This window comes from Lissotriton helveticus, chromosome 10 (assembly GCF_964261635.1).
Source record: "Lissotriton helveticus chromosome 10, aLisHel1.1, whole genome shotgun sequence".
NCBI lineage: Eukaryota > Metazoa > Chordata > Amphibia > Caudata > Salamandridae > Lissotriton > Lissotriton helveticus.
The window spans coordinates 276,820,519-276,836,165 of record NC_136071.1 but is presented as its reverse complement, the minus strand read 5'-3'; the positions used below and the strand labels follow the sequence as shown (position 1 = coordinate 276,836,165).

General features: G+C 50.9%; 1 protein-coding gene across 1 annotated transcript in view; it reads left to right on the top strand.

Annotated features, from left to right (window-relative positions):
• The window catches only part of IBA57 (iron-sulfur cluster assembly factor IBA57), a 170,912-nt gene that overhangs the window by 143,516 nt on the left and 11,749 nt on the right, over positions 1–15,647 (top strand). The window contains exon 5 of the mRNA XM_078662710.1: positions 13,168–13,514. Within this exon, the coding sequence (XP_078518836.1) occupies positions 13,168–13,514 (347 nt within the window). The remainder of the gene's footprint in view (positions 1–13,167; positions 13,515–15,647) is intronic.

The following is a 15,647-nucleotide window of genomic DNA, read 5'->3' as shown; positions in this document are numbered from 1 at the left end:
GGGGGTGAGGGAGAACAGGGAGGCGAACTGTCTCAGGAGCCTTTGGCAGTCTTGGCGTTGCTCCGGGGACAGGGCCTCGGAGAGCTGGACCCCTTCCACTGAGCCGTCCTGCTCGAAGGCCCTCAGTAAGTCCGGAAGGGGTTCGGAGTCTTCTTCTGTCCCATTATCGGTAGCCATCAGGAGGCTGAGCTCGGATCGCACAAAATGGGGTTTTAGTCTGTTGGCATGGAGGACCCGTAGGGGGTTCCGGGCAGTCTCCATGTCGATTAAATAGGTGACGGGCCCTTTGCGTTCGATTACCTTGAAGGGCCCGGACCATCGGTCTTGGAGTGCACATGGTTCAACCGGGGACATCACCCAGACCTGTTGTCCCGGTTCGAACTCAATGGAGGACGCGTGCTGATCGTACCACCTCTTCATGTCCTCCTGACTGGCCTCGAGGTTGGTTTTGGCGGTGTCTCGGAACCGCCGGGTCTGGTTGCGGAGAGCCAGGAGGTACCTGTAGATGTCCGGGGGAGTTTTCTGGGGAGGCTGCTCCCAACCTTCCTTGACTAGGCTGAGGGGGCCCCGGACGGGGTGCCCGTACAGGAGTTCAAATGGGCTGAAGCCGAGGGACTTCTGCGGGACCTCCCGATAGGCAAACAGGAGGCACGGGAGTAGCACGTCCCACTGGCGTCGAAGGGGTTCTTCTAGACCCATAATCATCCCCTTGAGGGTGCGGTTGAATCTCTCGACCAGTCCGTTTCCTTGCGGGTGATAGGGGGTCGTGAATTTGTATGTGACCCCGCATTGTTGCCAGAGGGACCTCATATATCTGGAGATAAAGTTCGTGCCCCTGTCACTGACGACCTCCCGGGGGAACCCCACCCGGGAGAAGATCCCCATCAGGGCCCGGCCCACCACGGGGGCCGTCACCGTCCGAAGAGGGATGGCTTCGGGATAGCGGGTGGCGTGGTCTACCAGGACCAGGATGAACCGGTGTCCTTGGGCTGTTCGAGGGTCGAGGGGCCCCACAATGTCTATTCCCACCCGTTCAAACGGGGTGGTGACGACAGGAAAGGGTTGTAACGGTGCTTTGATTTTTCGGCCACTTTTTCCGCTGGCCTGGCAGGTGGGGCAGGCCTTGCAGTGGTTGGTGACATCCTTCCGCATGTGGGGCCAGAAAAAATGGGTCACCAGGCGGTCGTAGGTTTTATCCTGCCCCAGGTGTCCGGCAAGGGGGACATCGTGGGCTAAGTTCAGGAGGAAGTCTCGGAAGCGAAGGGGTACCACCAGCACCCGACTGGCCCCTAGTTCGGCAATTTTCTGCTCGCTGTAGAGCAGGTCTTGGTCCCAGTAGATCCAGTGGGCCCCTGAGGTATCCCCGGTGCTCTGGGCCAGGGCTTGCTGCCGGAGTCCTTCGAGAGAGGGGCAGGTTTTCTGTTCGGCCCGGAATTGTTCCTGCGTGGGGCCTCCCTCCTGCCGCCATTGTGCCAGGTCAGGGACGTCCCGAAGCTGGTCGGATCCTTCTTCGGTTTGGGTCAATGGACTGGCTCCTGGGGCGGCCTCCTCTGGGATGAGCGCGGGAGGAGGTTCTGGCCACTCGGGCTCTTCTGGGCTGGGGACCGCGCGGGCGGTCATGGACCGGGTCGTGACGCAGACCCATTCGGGGAGGCCGAGCATCCCCAGGTGCTCCCTCCGTTCGACAGCTGCCCAGGGAGAGCTTTCAAGGTCGTTTCCTAGGAGGCAGTCCACGGGGGCATCATCGCGGACAGTTACTTTTAACATCCCTGTTACTCCTCCCCACTCGAAGGGGACGCAGGCCATATGGCATAGGCTTTCAGAGTTGTCGGCTGACCGGACAGGGCAAAGAATGTTCGGCAAGATTTGGTCTGGAGTGACGAGGTGGCGTCGGACCGCCGTTACACTGGCCCCGGTGTCGCGGAGGGCTTCCGCCCGGCGGCCATTAATGTTGACCCATTGTCCGTACTTCTGTGTATTGGCGGGAAGGGGGGCCCGCGGAATCATGTCTCTCTCCCCTAAGCAGACCAGTGCCATGGCGGCGGGTGCCCATTCCGAGGGGTCGGTCTCGTACTCTTCTTGGTCTTCCGGGATTAGTTCTTCCCCTAGGGCCGCCGCTGCAACTTGGCGGGGGGTAGTGTTCGGATTCTTTGGGCAGTTGGGATCGCTGGCGTAGTGGCCGGGTCGCTGGCACTTGTGGCACGTAATGTTGGCCCGGAAACCGGCCCGGACGGCAGGGCTTCCTCGGCCAACCGGGGTCGAGGGGTTTCTGGGGGGTGACGAGGGGCCGGGGTCTCTACCCCGACCCTGACTTCCTCCTCCCCCTCGGGGGCGATACGGTCTGGATAATTCGCTGGGTGCGTTCCGGCCAACTCGGGTGCTTTCCCACCGGTCGGCTTCGACGGCGAGTTGTCGAGGGTCGGTTAGCTTACTGTCCAGGAGGTGTTGCCGGAGCTCTACGAAGCAGTTGTTCGACAGGTGTTCCCATACGATCAGGTCAAAGAGTTGTTCGTAGGTGGTGACTTTGTTGCCCTTGATCCACCCCTCGAAGGCTCGGCTAAAAAAGTTCACGTACTCCACCCAAGTGGTACCCGGAATCCGTTTGCAGTCGCGGAACCGTTGGCGGTACATCTCAGGGGTGAGCCCGTATCGAGTGAGGAGGGCGGCCTTCATGTGGTCGTAGGAGGTCATCAGTTGGTCCGGGAGTTGCAGCAGGGCGTCCCGCCCTTCGTTGACAAACCTCCCCCATAATCCGGCTCCCCAATCGCTTCGGGGAATCCGGTGGGAGGTCATTGCCACCTCATAGGCTTTAAACCACTGCTGTATATCATCGTTCTTGTGGTATTCCCGGATGACATCTTTGGGGATGTGAACCTTGGGTTCGGTCGAGGCCGACGGGGTCGGTCGTTCGGGGAGCCCGAGGTCTTTATTCTGTTTCTGGATCTCCAGTGCTTTGAGATTGCGCTCATGTTCGTACTCTATTTTCTTTTCCTCTAGCTCTCTCTGTCTTTGCTTGTCTTCTCGCTCTTCCCTGAGCCGTAAGTGTTCCAGGGTTATTTTTTGTTCTGCCAGCTTGAGTTCTCCATCCAAGCGAAGTCGGGCTAGTTCTATTTCGTGGAGTCTGGTTTTTTCTCTTTCTCGGATCTCTTCCAGGGAGAGACCCGCTCCTTCTTTAGCTGGTGCGGGGCTTGTTTCGGATGTTTGTGTTCGGGGTACGGCCGTACCCGTTTCTGCCCAGGCTTCTAGGGCTCGTTTGAAGTCTTCCTTCGTACTCAGACCCGTGGTTGGGAGACCAAGTTCCATGCAATATTGCTTCAGTTCTCGGTGGTTGTAGTCTTCCAATTTTTCCATCTGGAATTTCTCCGTTGTTCCGCTCTCTGTTGTCATGGTGGTCGTGTGTCGTGGGTCGGGTAACTTTCTGTACGATTATGCGTAGGTTCGGATCCCGTCGCTGGCCACCAATGTTAGACGGGGACCCTGAGGGTCGGCCGGACACTGAGGGAGAGATCCCCGAAGGGGACCGTCTCCGGGGATCGTACAGACAAGTTACCTCCCTCCCCACAAACAGGCACCACACCAAGTCGAGTTCAAAGCTTTATATAAGGTTCGTAAGGCAAGGTTATAAGCGATACAGGAGGTCTCGGACCCGGGGGTCCTCTCACTTCTAGTCTCTGTAGGGAAAGGGGGTAGCGGGACAGTCTTGGTACCGGATCGGTACCGGTGGGGGTAAGAGGCGAGCTCACAATCCTCGAGCTGGAGTGTCTGGGGATCGGGCCGCGGCAGCGCCAGCAGGCCAAGATGATAGTCTCACAAAGCAGAGGGCCGCGGCAGCGCCAGCAGGCCAAGTCGATGGTTTCACGAGGCAGAGGGCCGCGGCAGCGCCAGCAGGCCAAGACGATGGTTTCACGAGGCAGAGGGCCGCGGCAGCGCCAGCAGGCCAAGACGATGGTTTCACGAGGCAGAGGGCCGCGGCAGCGCCAGCAGGCCAAGACGATGGTTTCACGAGGCAGAGGGCCGCGGCAGCGCCAGCAGGCCAGTTACGGATGAGTTCTTCTCGGGTCTCTCGACTCCAGGATACAACTGCCGTCCTGGTCTGGCCCTGCCCCAGTTATAGGTCTGGTCCCCTTTGATGTCCGGACCCTCGCGCCTGGGGGGCCGGGGGGTCCGGGATGAGGGAGTCCAGACACCCAGCAGGGGGGTGGAGCCAGCACTCAGGGCGGCCGGGGGTGATCGACACCTGGCGGAGGAGAGCCGTTGACGATTCCTTCTCCCATTGACCCGCCAAGTGGTCACTCTGCTTCCTGGGGGGAGGTTGGTGCCTCGATGTCGGGGCCGGCCGGGCCCAGGTTAGGGTCGAGCTGAGGCCACGCGGCCTCGTGCTGCAGTGCCCCAAGATGGCGGCCGGGTCGATGTTGTGGTGTGGATGGTGACCCGGGCCGGCTGGGTCCGGAGCTGGTGTCTTGTAGTAGAGGGATTGCAGGGTACTTCGGTTGGTCGTGTGGGGACTCTGGCTGGGGATGCAGGGAGAGCCAGGGTCCCGGTCCCATTGCGGGGAGGGGGGCAGCCCGACCATGCGGCCTGTCCAACAGAGTGCATAGGGAGTGGAGAGTGCATAGGGAGTGGAGAGTGCATAGGGAGTGGAGAGTGGAGAGTGCATAGGGAGTGGAGAGTGCATAGGGAGTGGAGAGTGCATAGAGAGTGGAGAGTGCATAGGGAGTGGAGAGTGCATAGGGAGTGGAGAGTGCATAGGGAGTGGAGAGTGGAGAGTGCATAGGGAGTGGAGAGTGGAGAGTGCATAGGGAGTGCAGAGTGCATAGAGAGTGAAGAGTGGAGAGTACATAGGGAGTGCAGAGTGCATAGAGAGTGGAGAGTGCATGGAGAGTGCAGAGTGGAGAGTGCATGGAGAGTGCAGAGTGGAGAGTGCATAGGGAGTGGAGAGTGCAGAGTGCATAGGGAGTGGAGAGTGCAGAGTGCATAGGGAGTGGAGAGTGCATAGGGAGTGGAGAGTGCAGAGTGCATAGGGAGTGGAGAGTGGAGAGTACATAGGGAGTGCATAGAGAGTGCAGAGTGGAGAGTGCATAGGGAGTGCAGAGTGGAGAGTGCATAGGGAGTGCAGAGTGCATGGAGAGTGCATAGGGAGTGGAGAGTGCAGAGTGCATAGGGAGTGGAGAGTGCATAGAGAGTGGAGAGTGCATAGGGAGTGGAGAGTGCATAGGGAGTGGAGAGTGCATAGGGAGTGGAGAGTGCATAGGGAGTGGAGAGTGCATAGGGAGTGGAGAGTGCAGAGTGCATAGGGAGTGGCGAGTGCAGAGTGCATAGGGAGTGGCGAGTGCAGAGTGCATAGGGAGTGGCGAGTGCATAGGGAGTGGCGAGTGCATAGGGAGTGGCGAGTGCATAGGGAGAGGAGAGTGCATAGGGAGTGGTGAGTGCATAGGGACTGCAGAGTGCATAGGGAGTGCAGAGTGGGGAGTGGAGAGTGCATAGGGAGTGGAGAGTGCAGAGTGCATAGGGAGTGGAGAGTGCATAGGGAGTGGAGAGTGCAGAGTGCATAGGGAGTGGAGAGTTCATAGGGAGTGGAGAGTTCATAGGGAGTGGAGAGTTCATAGGGAGTGGAGAGTGCATAGGGAGTGGAGAGTGCATAGGGAGTGGAGAGTGCATAGGGAGTGGAGAGTGCATAGGGAGTGGAGAGTGCATAGGGAGTGGAGAGTGCATAGGGAGTGGAGAGTGCATAGAGAGTGGAGAGTGCATAGAGAGTGGAGAGTGCATAGGGAGTGGAGAGTGCATAGGGAGTGGAGAGTGCATAGGGAGTGCAGAGTGCATAGGGAGTGAAGAGTGGAGAGTACATAGGGAGTGGAGAGTGCATAGAGAGTGGAGAGTGCATAGGGAGTGGAGAGTGCATAGGGAGTGGAGAGTGCATAGGGAGTGCAGAGTGGAGAGTGGAGAGTGCATAGGGAGTGGAGAGTGGAGAGTGCATAGGGAGTGGAGAGTGGAGAGTGCATAGGGAGTGGAGAGTGCATAGGGAGTGGAGAGTGCATAGGGAGTGGAGAGTGCATAGGGAGTGGAGAGTGCATAGGGAGTGGAGAGTGCATAGGGAGTGGAGAGTGCATAGGGAGTGGAGAGTGCATAGAGAGTGGAGAGTGCATAGGGAGTGGAGAGTGCAGAGTGCATAGGGAGTGGAGAGTGCATAGGGAGTGGAGAGTGCATAGGGAGTGCAGAGTGGAGAGTGGAGAGTGCATAGGGAGTGGAGAGTGGAGAGTGCATAGGGAGTGGAGAGTGGAGAGTGCATAGGGAGTGGAGAGTGCATAGGGAGTGGAGAGTGCATAGGGAGTGGAGAGTGCATAGGGAGTGGAGAGTGCATAGGGAGTGGAGAGTGCATAGGGAGTGGAGAGTGCATAGGGAGTGGAGAGTGCATAGGGAGTGGAGAGTGCATAGAGAGTGAAGAGTGGAGAGTGCGTAGGGAGTGCAGAGTGGAGAGTGCATAGGGAGTGCAGAGTGGATAGAGAGTGGAGAGTGCATAGGGAGTGGAGAGTGCAGAGTGCATAGGGAGTGGAGAGTGGAGAGTACATAGGGAGTGGAGAGTGCATAGAGAGTGCAGAGTGGAGAGTGCATAGGGAGTGCAGAGTGCAGAGTGGAGAGTGCATAGGGAGTGCAGAGTGCATGGAGAGTGCATAGGGAGTGGAGAGTGCAGAGTGCATAGGGAGTGGAGAGTGCATAGGGAGTGGAGAGTGCATAGGGAGTGGAGAGTGCATAGGGAGTGCAGAGTGGAGAGTGCATAGGGAGTGGAGAGTGCATAGGGAGTGGAGAGTGCATAGGGAGTGGAGAGTGCATAGGGAGTGGAGAGTGCATAGGGAGTGGAGAGTGCATAGGGAGTGGAGAGTGCATAGGGAGTGGAGAGTGCATAGGGAGTGGAGAGTGCATAGGGAGTGGAGAGTGCATAGAGAGTGAAGAGTGGAGAGTGCGTAGGGAGTGCAGAGTGGAGAGTGCATAGGGAGTGCAGAGTGGATAGAGAGTGGAGAGTGCATAGGGAGTGGAGAGTGCAGAGTGCATAGGGAGTGGAGAGTGGAGAGTACATAGGGAGTGCAGAGTGCATAGAGAGTGCAGAGTGGAGAGTGCATAGGGAGTGCAGAGTGCAGAGTGCATAGGGAGTGCAGAGTGCATAGAGAGTGGAGAGTGCATAGGGAGTGGAGAGTGCAGAGGGAGTGCAGAGTGGAGAGTGCATAGGGAGTGGAGAGTGCATAGGGAGTGGAGAGTGCATGGAGAGTGCATAGGGAGTGCAGAGTGGAGAGTGCGTAGGGAGTGCAGAGTGGAGAGTGCATAGGGAGTGCAGAGTGGATAGAGAGTGGAGAGTGCATAGGGAGTGGAGAGTGCATAGGGAGTGGAGAGTGCATAGGGAGTGGAGAGTGCAGAGGGAGTGCAGAGTGGAGAGTGCATAGGGAGTGGAGAGTGCATAGGGAGTGGAGAGTGCATGGAGAGTGCATAGGGAGTGCAGAGTGGAGAGTGCATAGGGAGTGCAGAGTGGAGAGTGCATAGGGAGTGCAGAGTGGATAGGGAGTGGAGAGTGGAGAGTGCATAGGGAGTGGAGAGTGGAGAGTGCGTAGGGAGTGGAGAGTGGAGAGTGCGTAGGGAGTGGAGAGTGCATAGGGAGTGGATAGTGCATACGGAGTGGAGAGTGGAGAGTGCATAGGGAGTGGAGAGTGCATAGGGAATGGAGAGTGCATCCCCTCTACTTCTCTTCTATGGACACTTGTACTTCTTCTACTTCTCCACCAGCACAGTGTGTGTTTCCACTCGCCCGTGGCACTGGAGACTGAAGCACATCCTTCTTAGGGTCTTGCTGGTCATTATGGACACTCTTTCCAGTTCTGTACTTTTATGTGATCACACTATGCATTATGGGGGGTGTAGTGTTGCTTTGATTCCATTAGAACACAGCTGAAAACAATGATTTGTAGATAAAAACTCTAGTCCCACTAAATCTTGGAAGTGTTTATTCACACACACACATGCATGCACGCACATATGCAAACACACTCTCCCTCAACAGGTGCACTACCTCCTCACAAGCACGGACACATGTTTGTAAAACAGGTTCTTTAACCCACCATGCCATCCCATAATGCAGTTCGGTTGGCTAGCACACCGTGGCTGACTGAAGATGCGCACTAGGATGGCGCCGGCACTTGACAGCCAGGCACAGAGAGGCGCGTGATTGACAATGGGCGACAAGACGAGCGTGACTGAGAGCAGACGCCAACTGAAATGTCCAACCCTTAAAAAGGAAAGATTTAATGACGGTATTTTTTGTGGAACTGGTGGCGAGCTTCCTGTTTCAAGATGAGTGAGTGGACCATGTCCAAAAAGACTGACACTCCAGTAGGGTAGTGTAGTGCTTTCAGCAAGCGTTGCCTTAATGTGCCACCCCAGCACGATTTAACCCCCTCAGCTGTCAATTGGGCATCTGTCACGTGACACCTGCAGACCAGACTCTGAATTTCTTCAGTGAAATCCAGTAGGGTACAATAGGTCTTACATTTGCAAGAGATTAAGCTGTTGGCAATGTAAATGACAATGCCATTTATTTATCTGTTTTCAAAACCAACACATAAATAAAAATATTGTCATTTACAATGCCAATAGCTCTAACTGGCAAAGGCGAAACCGTTGCATTGTAAATGCTTGTTTTATGTTGGCAGTCTGAAAGTTTGCTTATCTGTTTTCATTTTATTTGCTTTAGTAATTTTTTATGGCAACTACCAGGCCTAACTAAGCGCATCGGAGTGCTTTATGTAGATCGACGGAATTCACAAGTCATTAGGGAGAATCCTATGAAAATCGATCATTGGTAGAGATCTACAAGGACTTGTGGAAATACAAGCAGCAACAGGGACTTAAATGCATCTGGGCAAGGACACCATGGCCCCAACACATAGACTAAAACCCATGAAAGGAATCCTCTAGAACTGGTGTGACGTGTAGATATAATACTAGCCGGTGTCATATAAATGACACTAGTAAAAATATAATTACGCTTCAGATGTGTTAGGACATCTTTAGACTGTTTGCAAGAGTGTCTTGAGAGAGGAGTGAGGATAGTGGTGTTGATGAGCAGAAGTTACAGCTTTTTACTCTGAAGGTGGAAAAGAATTGTAAAAACTAGAAGGGAGTCCCAGGCTGTGGTGTATGTGCACCCCCAGAAAACTATTAGTTTAATGTCTGTTTGTGTTGAAAACGGGGACCTTGAAAAGAATTGTCGGGATCCTCTTTAAGATTTAGTTCCCTAGCCATGCAGTGTAATAGAGTTGAGCAAAGGGGTTAAAGAACTAAATGCCTGCTTTAGAATTTGTGGACAAGGTACTCCATCAAAACATGACGGATATCCCATCCACCGCTCCGCTCCGACCCCAACAGGCCTCCCTCCCACAACTATAGAGGCATAAATAACAACAATCTTAGTAAAATCCCACTCTTGCAAGACTACACTAGCTCCCCCGCCACTCTCCGGCTTAAATGCACGCTCCTAAACTGCAGATCGGCTTCTAAGCACGCAACTGACATAGCAGACCTCATTATCTCTACTGACCTGGATCTGATAATTCTTACTGAAACATGGCTCACAGATTCCTCCTCGCCTATCATTGACATCCTAGTTCCACCTAACTATGACATTATCAGATTGGATAGGAAGGGCAAGACAGGAGGAGGAATTGCATGCATCCACCGCAGCAACATCACCTTAAATAGAACCATATCCCCGGCACTCCCTCTTTGCGATTACTTTTGCCTGGACATCATCAGTAATGGCAAACCTGTCTGTACGTTACACACCATCTATCACCCACCTGGCGACAACCTCATCTTCACAGAACACCTCATGGACATAGTCACGACATATACTGGAAGACAAAACACCCACATTTTCCTGGGTGATTTCAACCTCCATTGGAACGACCTGAACAATACTGTAGTCAACAGTCTCAAAAACTTCCTCAACGCCCTAGACCTTAACCAAATTTGCAACAGCCCTACATACAACAAAGGCGCAACTCTGGACCTAATAATCTCCAAGTGCGATTCCACGCACTTTGAGTCGATCCTCCCCTGTGACTGGTCAGACTATCACATCATCACCTTCTTTATCAATGAAACAGTTAAACTCAATGCGGCTCAGCCCACAAATCCCAAAGTTTGGAAAAGAGACTGGAAAAAACTCAACCCAAACTCGTTACCCATTTCCAGCCACAATCTACTCTTGCCACCTGTTGGTGCATCCAACGTACATGATCTCACTAATCATTATCTTAACTCTATGACGTCGATAATTAATGAATTTGCTCCCCTTCAACTAAAGAGAGGTCTCACAAAAGATTTTAAACCCTGGTTCAATGGTCCACTTAATGAGGATAGACGCTCTCTCAGAACTGCTGAACGTAACTGGAGATCGGTCCCATCCGCCAAACTCCTCTTGTCCCTAAAAAGAAAGAGAAATGCCTACTACCGAAAGATAAGGCGCGCTAAAGCAGACTTCTTCAGTCAACAACTGAACCAAGCAAGAAATCGACCGAAAAAACTCTTCGAATTAATCAAAACCCAATCTAAGGATGGACCTCAACGTCCACAAGTCCTTACTCATCCTCAACCCACATGCAAAGAATTCTCTACCTTTTTCAATCTTAAGACTGAGAACATCAAGAAAGATCTCCTCAATGATCTAATCTCTCACTCTTGTCCTCACTCCAAAACTTCCCCTCTACCCTCAAATGCGGCACTGCACTCACCCTCAAAGTATGTTTTAAAAAAACGATGCAGATTGGTCATCCTTTAACACCTACTCGGAAGATGCTATAGGCAAGTTACTCAATACCTTGAAGCCTGCCAATCCCCTCTCTGACCCTCTACCAGCAAATGCGGTTAAAGACCTCTCTCCATTGCTGCTCCCCCTCTGGACCAAAATCATCAACAGCTCTCTCTTACAAGGTTGCCTCCCTGACTCCCTTGAGGTGGGGCAGGTCTCCCCCATCCTTAAGAAACCCACAGCTGACCCTACGGACCTAAACAACTACCGTCCTATCTCCAATATTCCCACGCTGGCCAAACTCCTGGAAAAATGTGTCCAACACCAATTAACAAAACATATAGCTCGCTTCAACCTTCTCAACATAAACCAATCCGGCTTCCGAGCAGACCACAGCACGGAATCGGCCATGACACACATCATTGATGATGCCCTTCAAATACCGGATCAAAACGGCTCATGCCTTATCCTTCTAGACCTCTCTTCAGCCTTCGATACAGTTAAACACAAGAACCTGATAGGCCTATTTTATGGTTCACCAAATCTATCTGGATCGGTGCTTAACTGGTTTACCTCCTTTCTGCAAAACCGGACCCAAAAATTCAAGATCAATAACACCTTCTCTAAACCCGTTCCAGTCACGCTAGGAGTCCCACAAGGATCCTCGCTATCACCAACACTTTTTAACTTATTCATGGAACCACTCACCGATCTGCTGCAAGCGTCCAACATTCAATTCCACATGTACGCTGATGATACCCAACTCTACCTTAAGATCAACACTCTGGAAGACATCAACATGCTTAATACTACCCTTAAGTCCACCCAAAAGTGGCTGGCTGAGAATCACCTCAAATTGAATGCCTCAAAAACAGAATTCCTCCTAATAGCCCCACCTGCCAAAGTCCCCATAATGCATGATTGGATCAAACACCTTACCGCATTTAACGTCCAACCAACTATTGTAGACTCGGCGAAATCATTGGGTATAACACTTGACTGCAACCTCAATATGCAGAAGCACATTAGTAACGCAACGAAGGGAGCACATTTTCAGATCAACACACTAAGGAAATTGAAACCCTTCTTACCGGCTAATGACCTCAAGATGGCGGTTCAAGCTCTAGTTCTATCTCGGCTGGACTACGGAAGTGTCTCACTGTGCGGTCTCCCCACAACTACTACAGCTCCCCTAAGAGCATCTACTAAAGCGGCAGCGAGACTCATCACTGGTTCAAAAAGAAGGGCCCACATCTCCCCTGCCTTTAAATCTCTAAACTGGCTACCATTTGAAACCAGAATTCACCTGAAAATAGCATGCATGACTCATAAAGCCATACACTACAAGGCATCCAACTATCTCACACAGAAACTTACAATATCCGGCGGGATAAGATTCACAAGAAGTGCGGAAAACCTGAAAACCTCTTGTTGAAACCACAACGATTCAACAAGAAAAAAACATACAAACGCTCCTTCTCTGGAATGGCACCCAGGATTTGGAATGCCCTTCCCCCCCCCGGAAACCAGGCTAAACCCCTCCACTGCAGCTTTCAAACGGGAAGTTAAAGGCATTCTAATGGCAAAACTCTCTTTAAACACAGACCTTAGATTCTGCATGAACACTTGTACATGGTATCATACTAGTCTATCTAATCAACCTAGTTTCGTTACCTTGTCGTTATGTGCGCTCCTAACAGGGACCTTATTGCTCTGCTTTTATCGTTTTCAATGATGTTATTTTTATTTGACCTACTTACCTGTCACTGTTTTACCTTCACACATCAGGTCATCTCCTATTGTCTTGTGCTATGTTTTCACTATGTTCTTATGTACACCTCTCTGACCTTTCCTTGAGGTATGTTACTTTTTATCCCCATGTACTGTAAAGCGCTCTGATACCCGTAAGGGTCTTGTCCGCGCTCTATAAAACTCTAAAAATAAAAATAAATTACAAGTGTTGTAGGCTATAATGTACTTGTAAAACAGTGGATGGAGTGTCCGCCACATTTATAATGGAGTATCCCACTCACCAAACTCTAATTAAGGCCCTATGCATTTTAGTTTTTATATAGATCTGGCCTGGGAGTAGGTCAACTTGGTGAGCACTGTGTTTACCTGGTCTGAAAACTATAGATCTGTACCCTCATAATCGTTGTTCTTGAGTGTGCAAGTAATTCAGTTATGCACAAATTGAATCAGCATTCAAAAACGACTCTTCTATTGGAATTTCATTTGGGGGTGGAAGATGTTGATCTAATCTTTTTTGTGGTATCTTTTTAGGTGGTAGCGTGCAATTGATTAACTTTCTAACGTGTTATGTTCATTTCTTTGTAGTCTTGCTTTCTGGTTTATGTGCGCTTTTTGTTTTTCAGACTCAGTGAAAGACAGGATGAGGAGCTGAATGTCTTACTGGAGTGTGACAGTTCAGTACTGGACTCGATACAGAAGCTCCTGAAAGTGTACAAGATCAGGAGAAAAGTCAACTTTCTCCCCTGCCCTGAGCTCTCGTTGTGGGCTGTCCTCCCAAGTGAGGGCAATGAAAAGGTGTCTGCTGTCTTAGAAAACTCCCCTGATTCATCTACGTTTCTAACACCTGATCCCAGAGTAGAAGCAATGGGTTGGAGATTGGTCACAAGCAAAGACCACAATGTACTTAGTGCTTTCCCTGGAATGCAGTTTGGAAATATTAAAGAGTACCACAAGTACAGGTACACAAAAGGTAAGAATGATGTAGTTTAAATTGGAAATTACGGATGGGGTAAATCCACGATCAGAGCACCTTGATGCTATGTATCAATTACCTTTGAGGCCATTCACAAATTGCTCTTGCAATATCTCTTAGTAACCAGTTTTAACAGTGAAAGTATGCAGTCACTGACAGTCTGGTATCTCACTAACCTTGTTTTGTATATGATATTCTCGCAGGAAAAAGTAGGGTTAAATCTGACTGGGTGGAATGTGTTTTTGGTGTGTTCTGGTTTGGCTATATACTCTACCTGGCCTTGGGAGCATTACCAATAGCCCAAAATGAAATGAGCAGTTCTGAGGTATATTAGTTTTGATAATGCAAAACTTGGGGAGCAGTGCGCTATGGGGACAATCAAACTTTGGTTACTGCCCCCAATGTACACAGGACGGAGTGATGGATCGCTTTTACCGCTTGATGCAATTCAATCTACTTTCCAGTGCTCGTATTTATTTTAAAGTCTTGTTAAAAATATCTAAAACGTTAATTGTGGCATCAGTCAAGGAATGGTTTGTCTCAAACGTTAAAAATAGCTCTTTATAATTAATTGTCAGTTTTATCAGCCCAGCTTATGGGGATGACAATTAATATAGGACTTGGAGCATGTAGTGCCTGATTCCCCTCTTCTGACTTTTTGGTGTTCATACCTTCTGCAAGGCCAATCAGACCAGCAGAATAGATGATATAATGTTGAAGCTTGAACTTTGGCCATATGTGTAGGACATGGTAATACCAACGAGGGAAGATAGTGACCACAATACCAGTCACCTTACAATGCAAAGGGCTCTAATATCAGGTCTAGTGGATCATCATCTGTACAATACAGGGAATTATGCTTCTTGAAAAATGAGCGTACATTAAAATAGTCCATGTTGAAAGAGATCTGTAACGAATGTCCCAAATCTATATCAAAGTTGCAGAGGTGTTTTTTCTCCAGCAATATATGTGCACGACCCAGCTTCCCACCTAGCACCCATACTTTGCAAATATATATGATTTGGTCGCTACTCTGGATCAAACTGGTCCAAAGCCTTTGTGTTCCCCCAAACCCCTAACACTCAGCCACACACGCTATACTTCCCTTTACAATTCAGCACGGACCCGGTGAAGTATCTGGGGATCTGGATCCATGTAGATCCAGACCTGGTGATCCAATAGAACTTACTACAGTAGGGCAATGTCGTGATTAGAATACCAGGTCTCGGCTGCCACTCTCCATGGCAGATAGGATTGCAGTGACGAAAATGTTGATATTATTCAAATTCCTCTATTTATTAATCCACTTACAAATATTGCTGACGCTCCAATTCTTTAACACACTCCAGGCGCAGCTGACAACCCTTGCATGGGTGGACAAGCAGCCCGACTCAAATGGAACATGTTTACCCTCCCGTACACCCATGGCTGGTTTAGTGCCCCTGACAGGGACCAATCTCATCTATCTCTTGCATAAAAATTGACTTTTTTAGTCTTCTATTCTTGGAGGGTATGTAGCGTGATTCCAGATGTATCTTTGTGCACAGGCTCTTTTCACACACTACTGGTACTGCCATTGTTACTACGTCCCCCATGTAGCGATTGAACACCATGAGTCCCACCCCGCTAGTTGATATTTCACCCCATTCAGCATTTGTGCTAATACGTCTGAATTTAACACTATCCACCGCACCACGAGAGCATGGTGCCTGCTTGGGGCATGAGCTGATAAACTCCCCTTGTATGCACCGGCGCTCCCTTTGTGGTTCTATCTGGCTCTATCTGTTACCCAAGAGCCACGCGCACTCAATCTCCTTGACAGAGCGGGCCTGAAGACGATGGGCGACAGGTATGCATTACCTTAGAAGATATAGTCAACACGCAACGCCATACCCCCTTACTTACTTTCATCTACTTTTGTATCAGAGCAACAATGCGTACACTCTTCACTAACCACCCTGCTGAATCCCTGCACTGCCAATTGTCACAGTTCAATTATCCAGCCCCTCATGTAGAGGCCTTATCACCAAACTATATGCTGCTGCTCAGGTAGACAGACCGAGGCCCCAAACCCAGCATTGACACAGTGGCACGTGGTGCTGGACCAGCCACTAGAACGGCTGAGTGGGT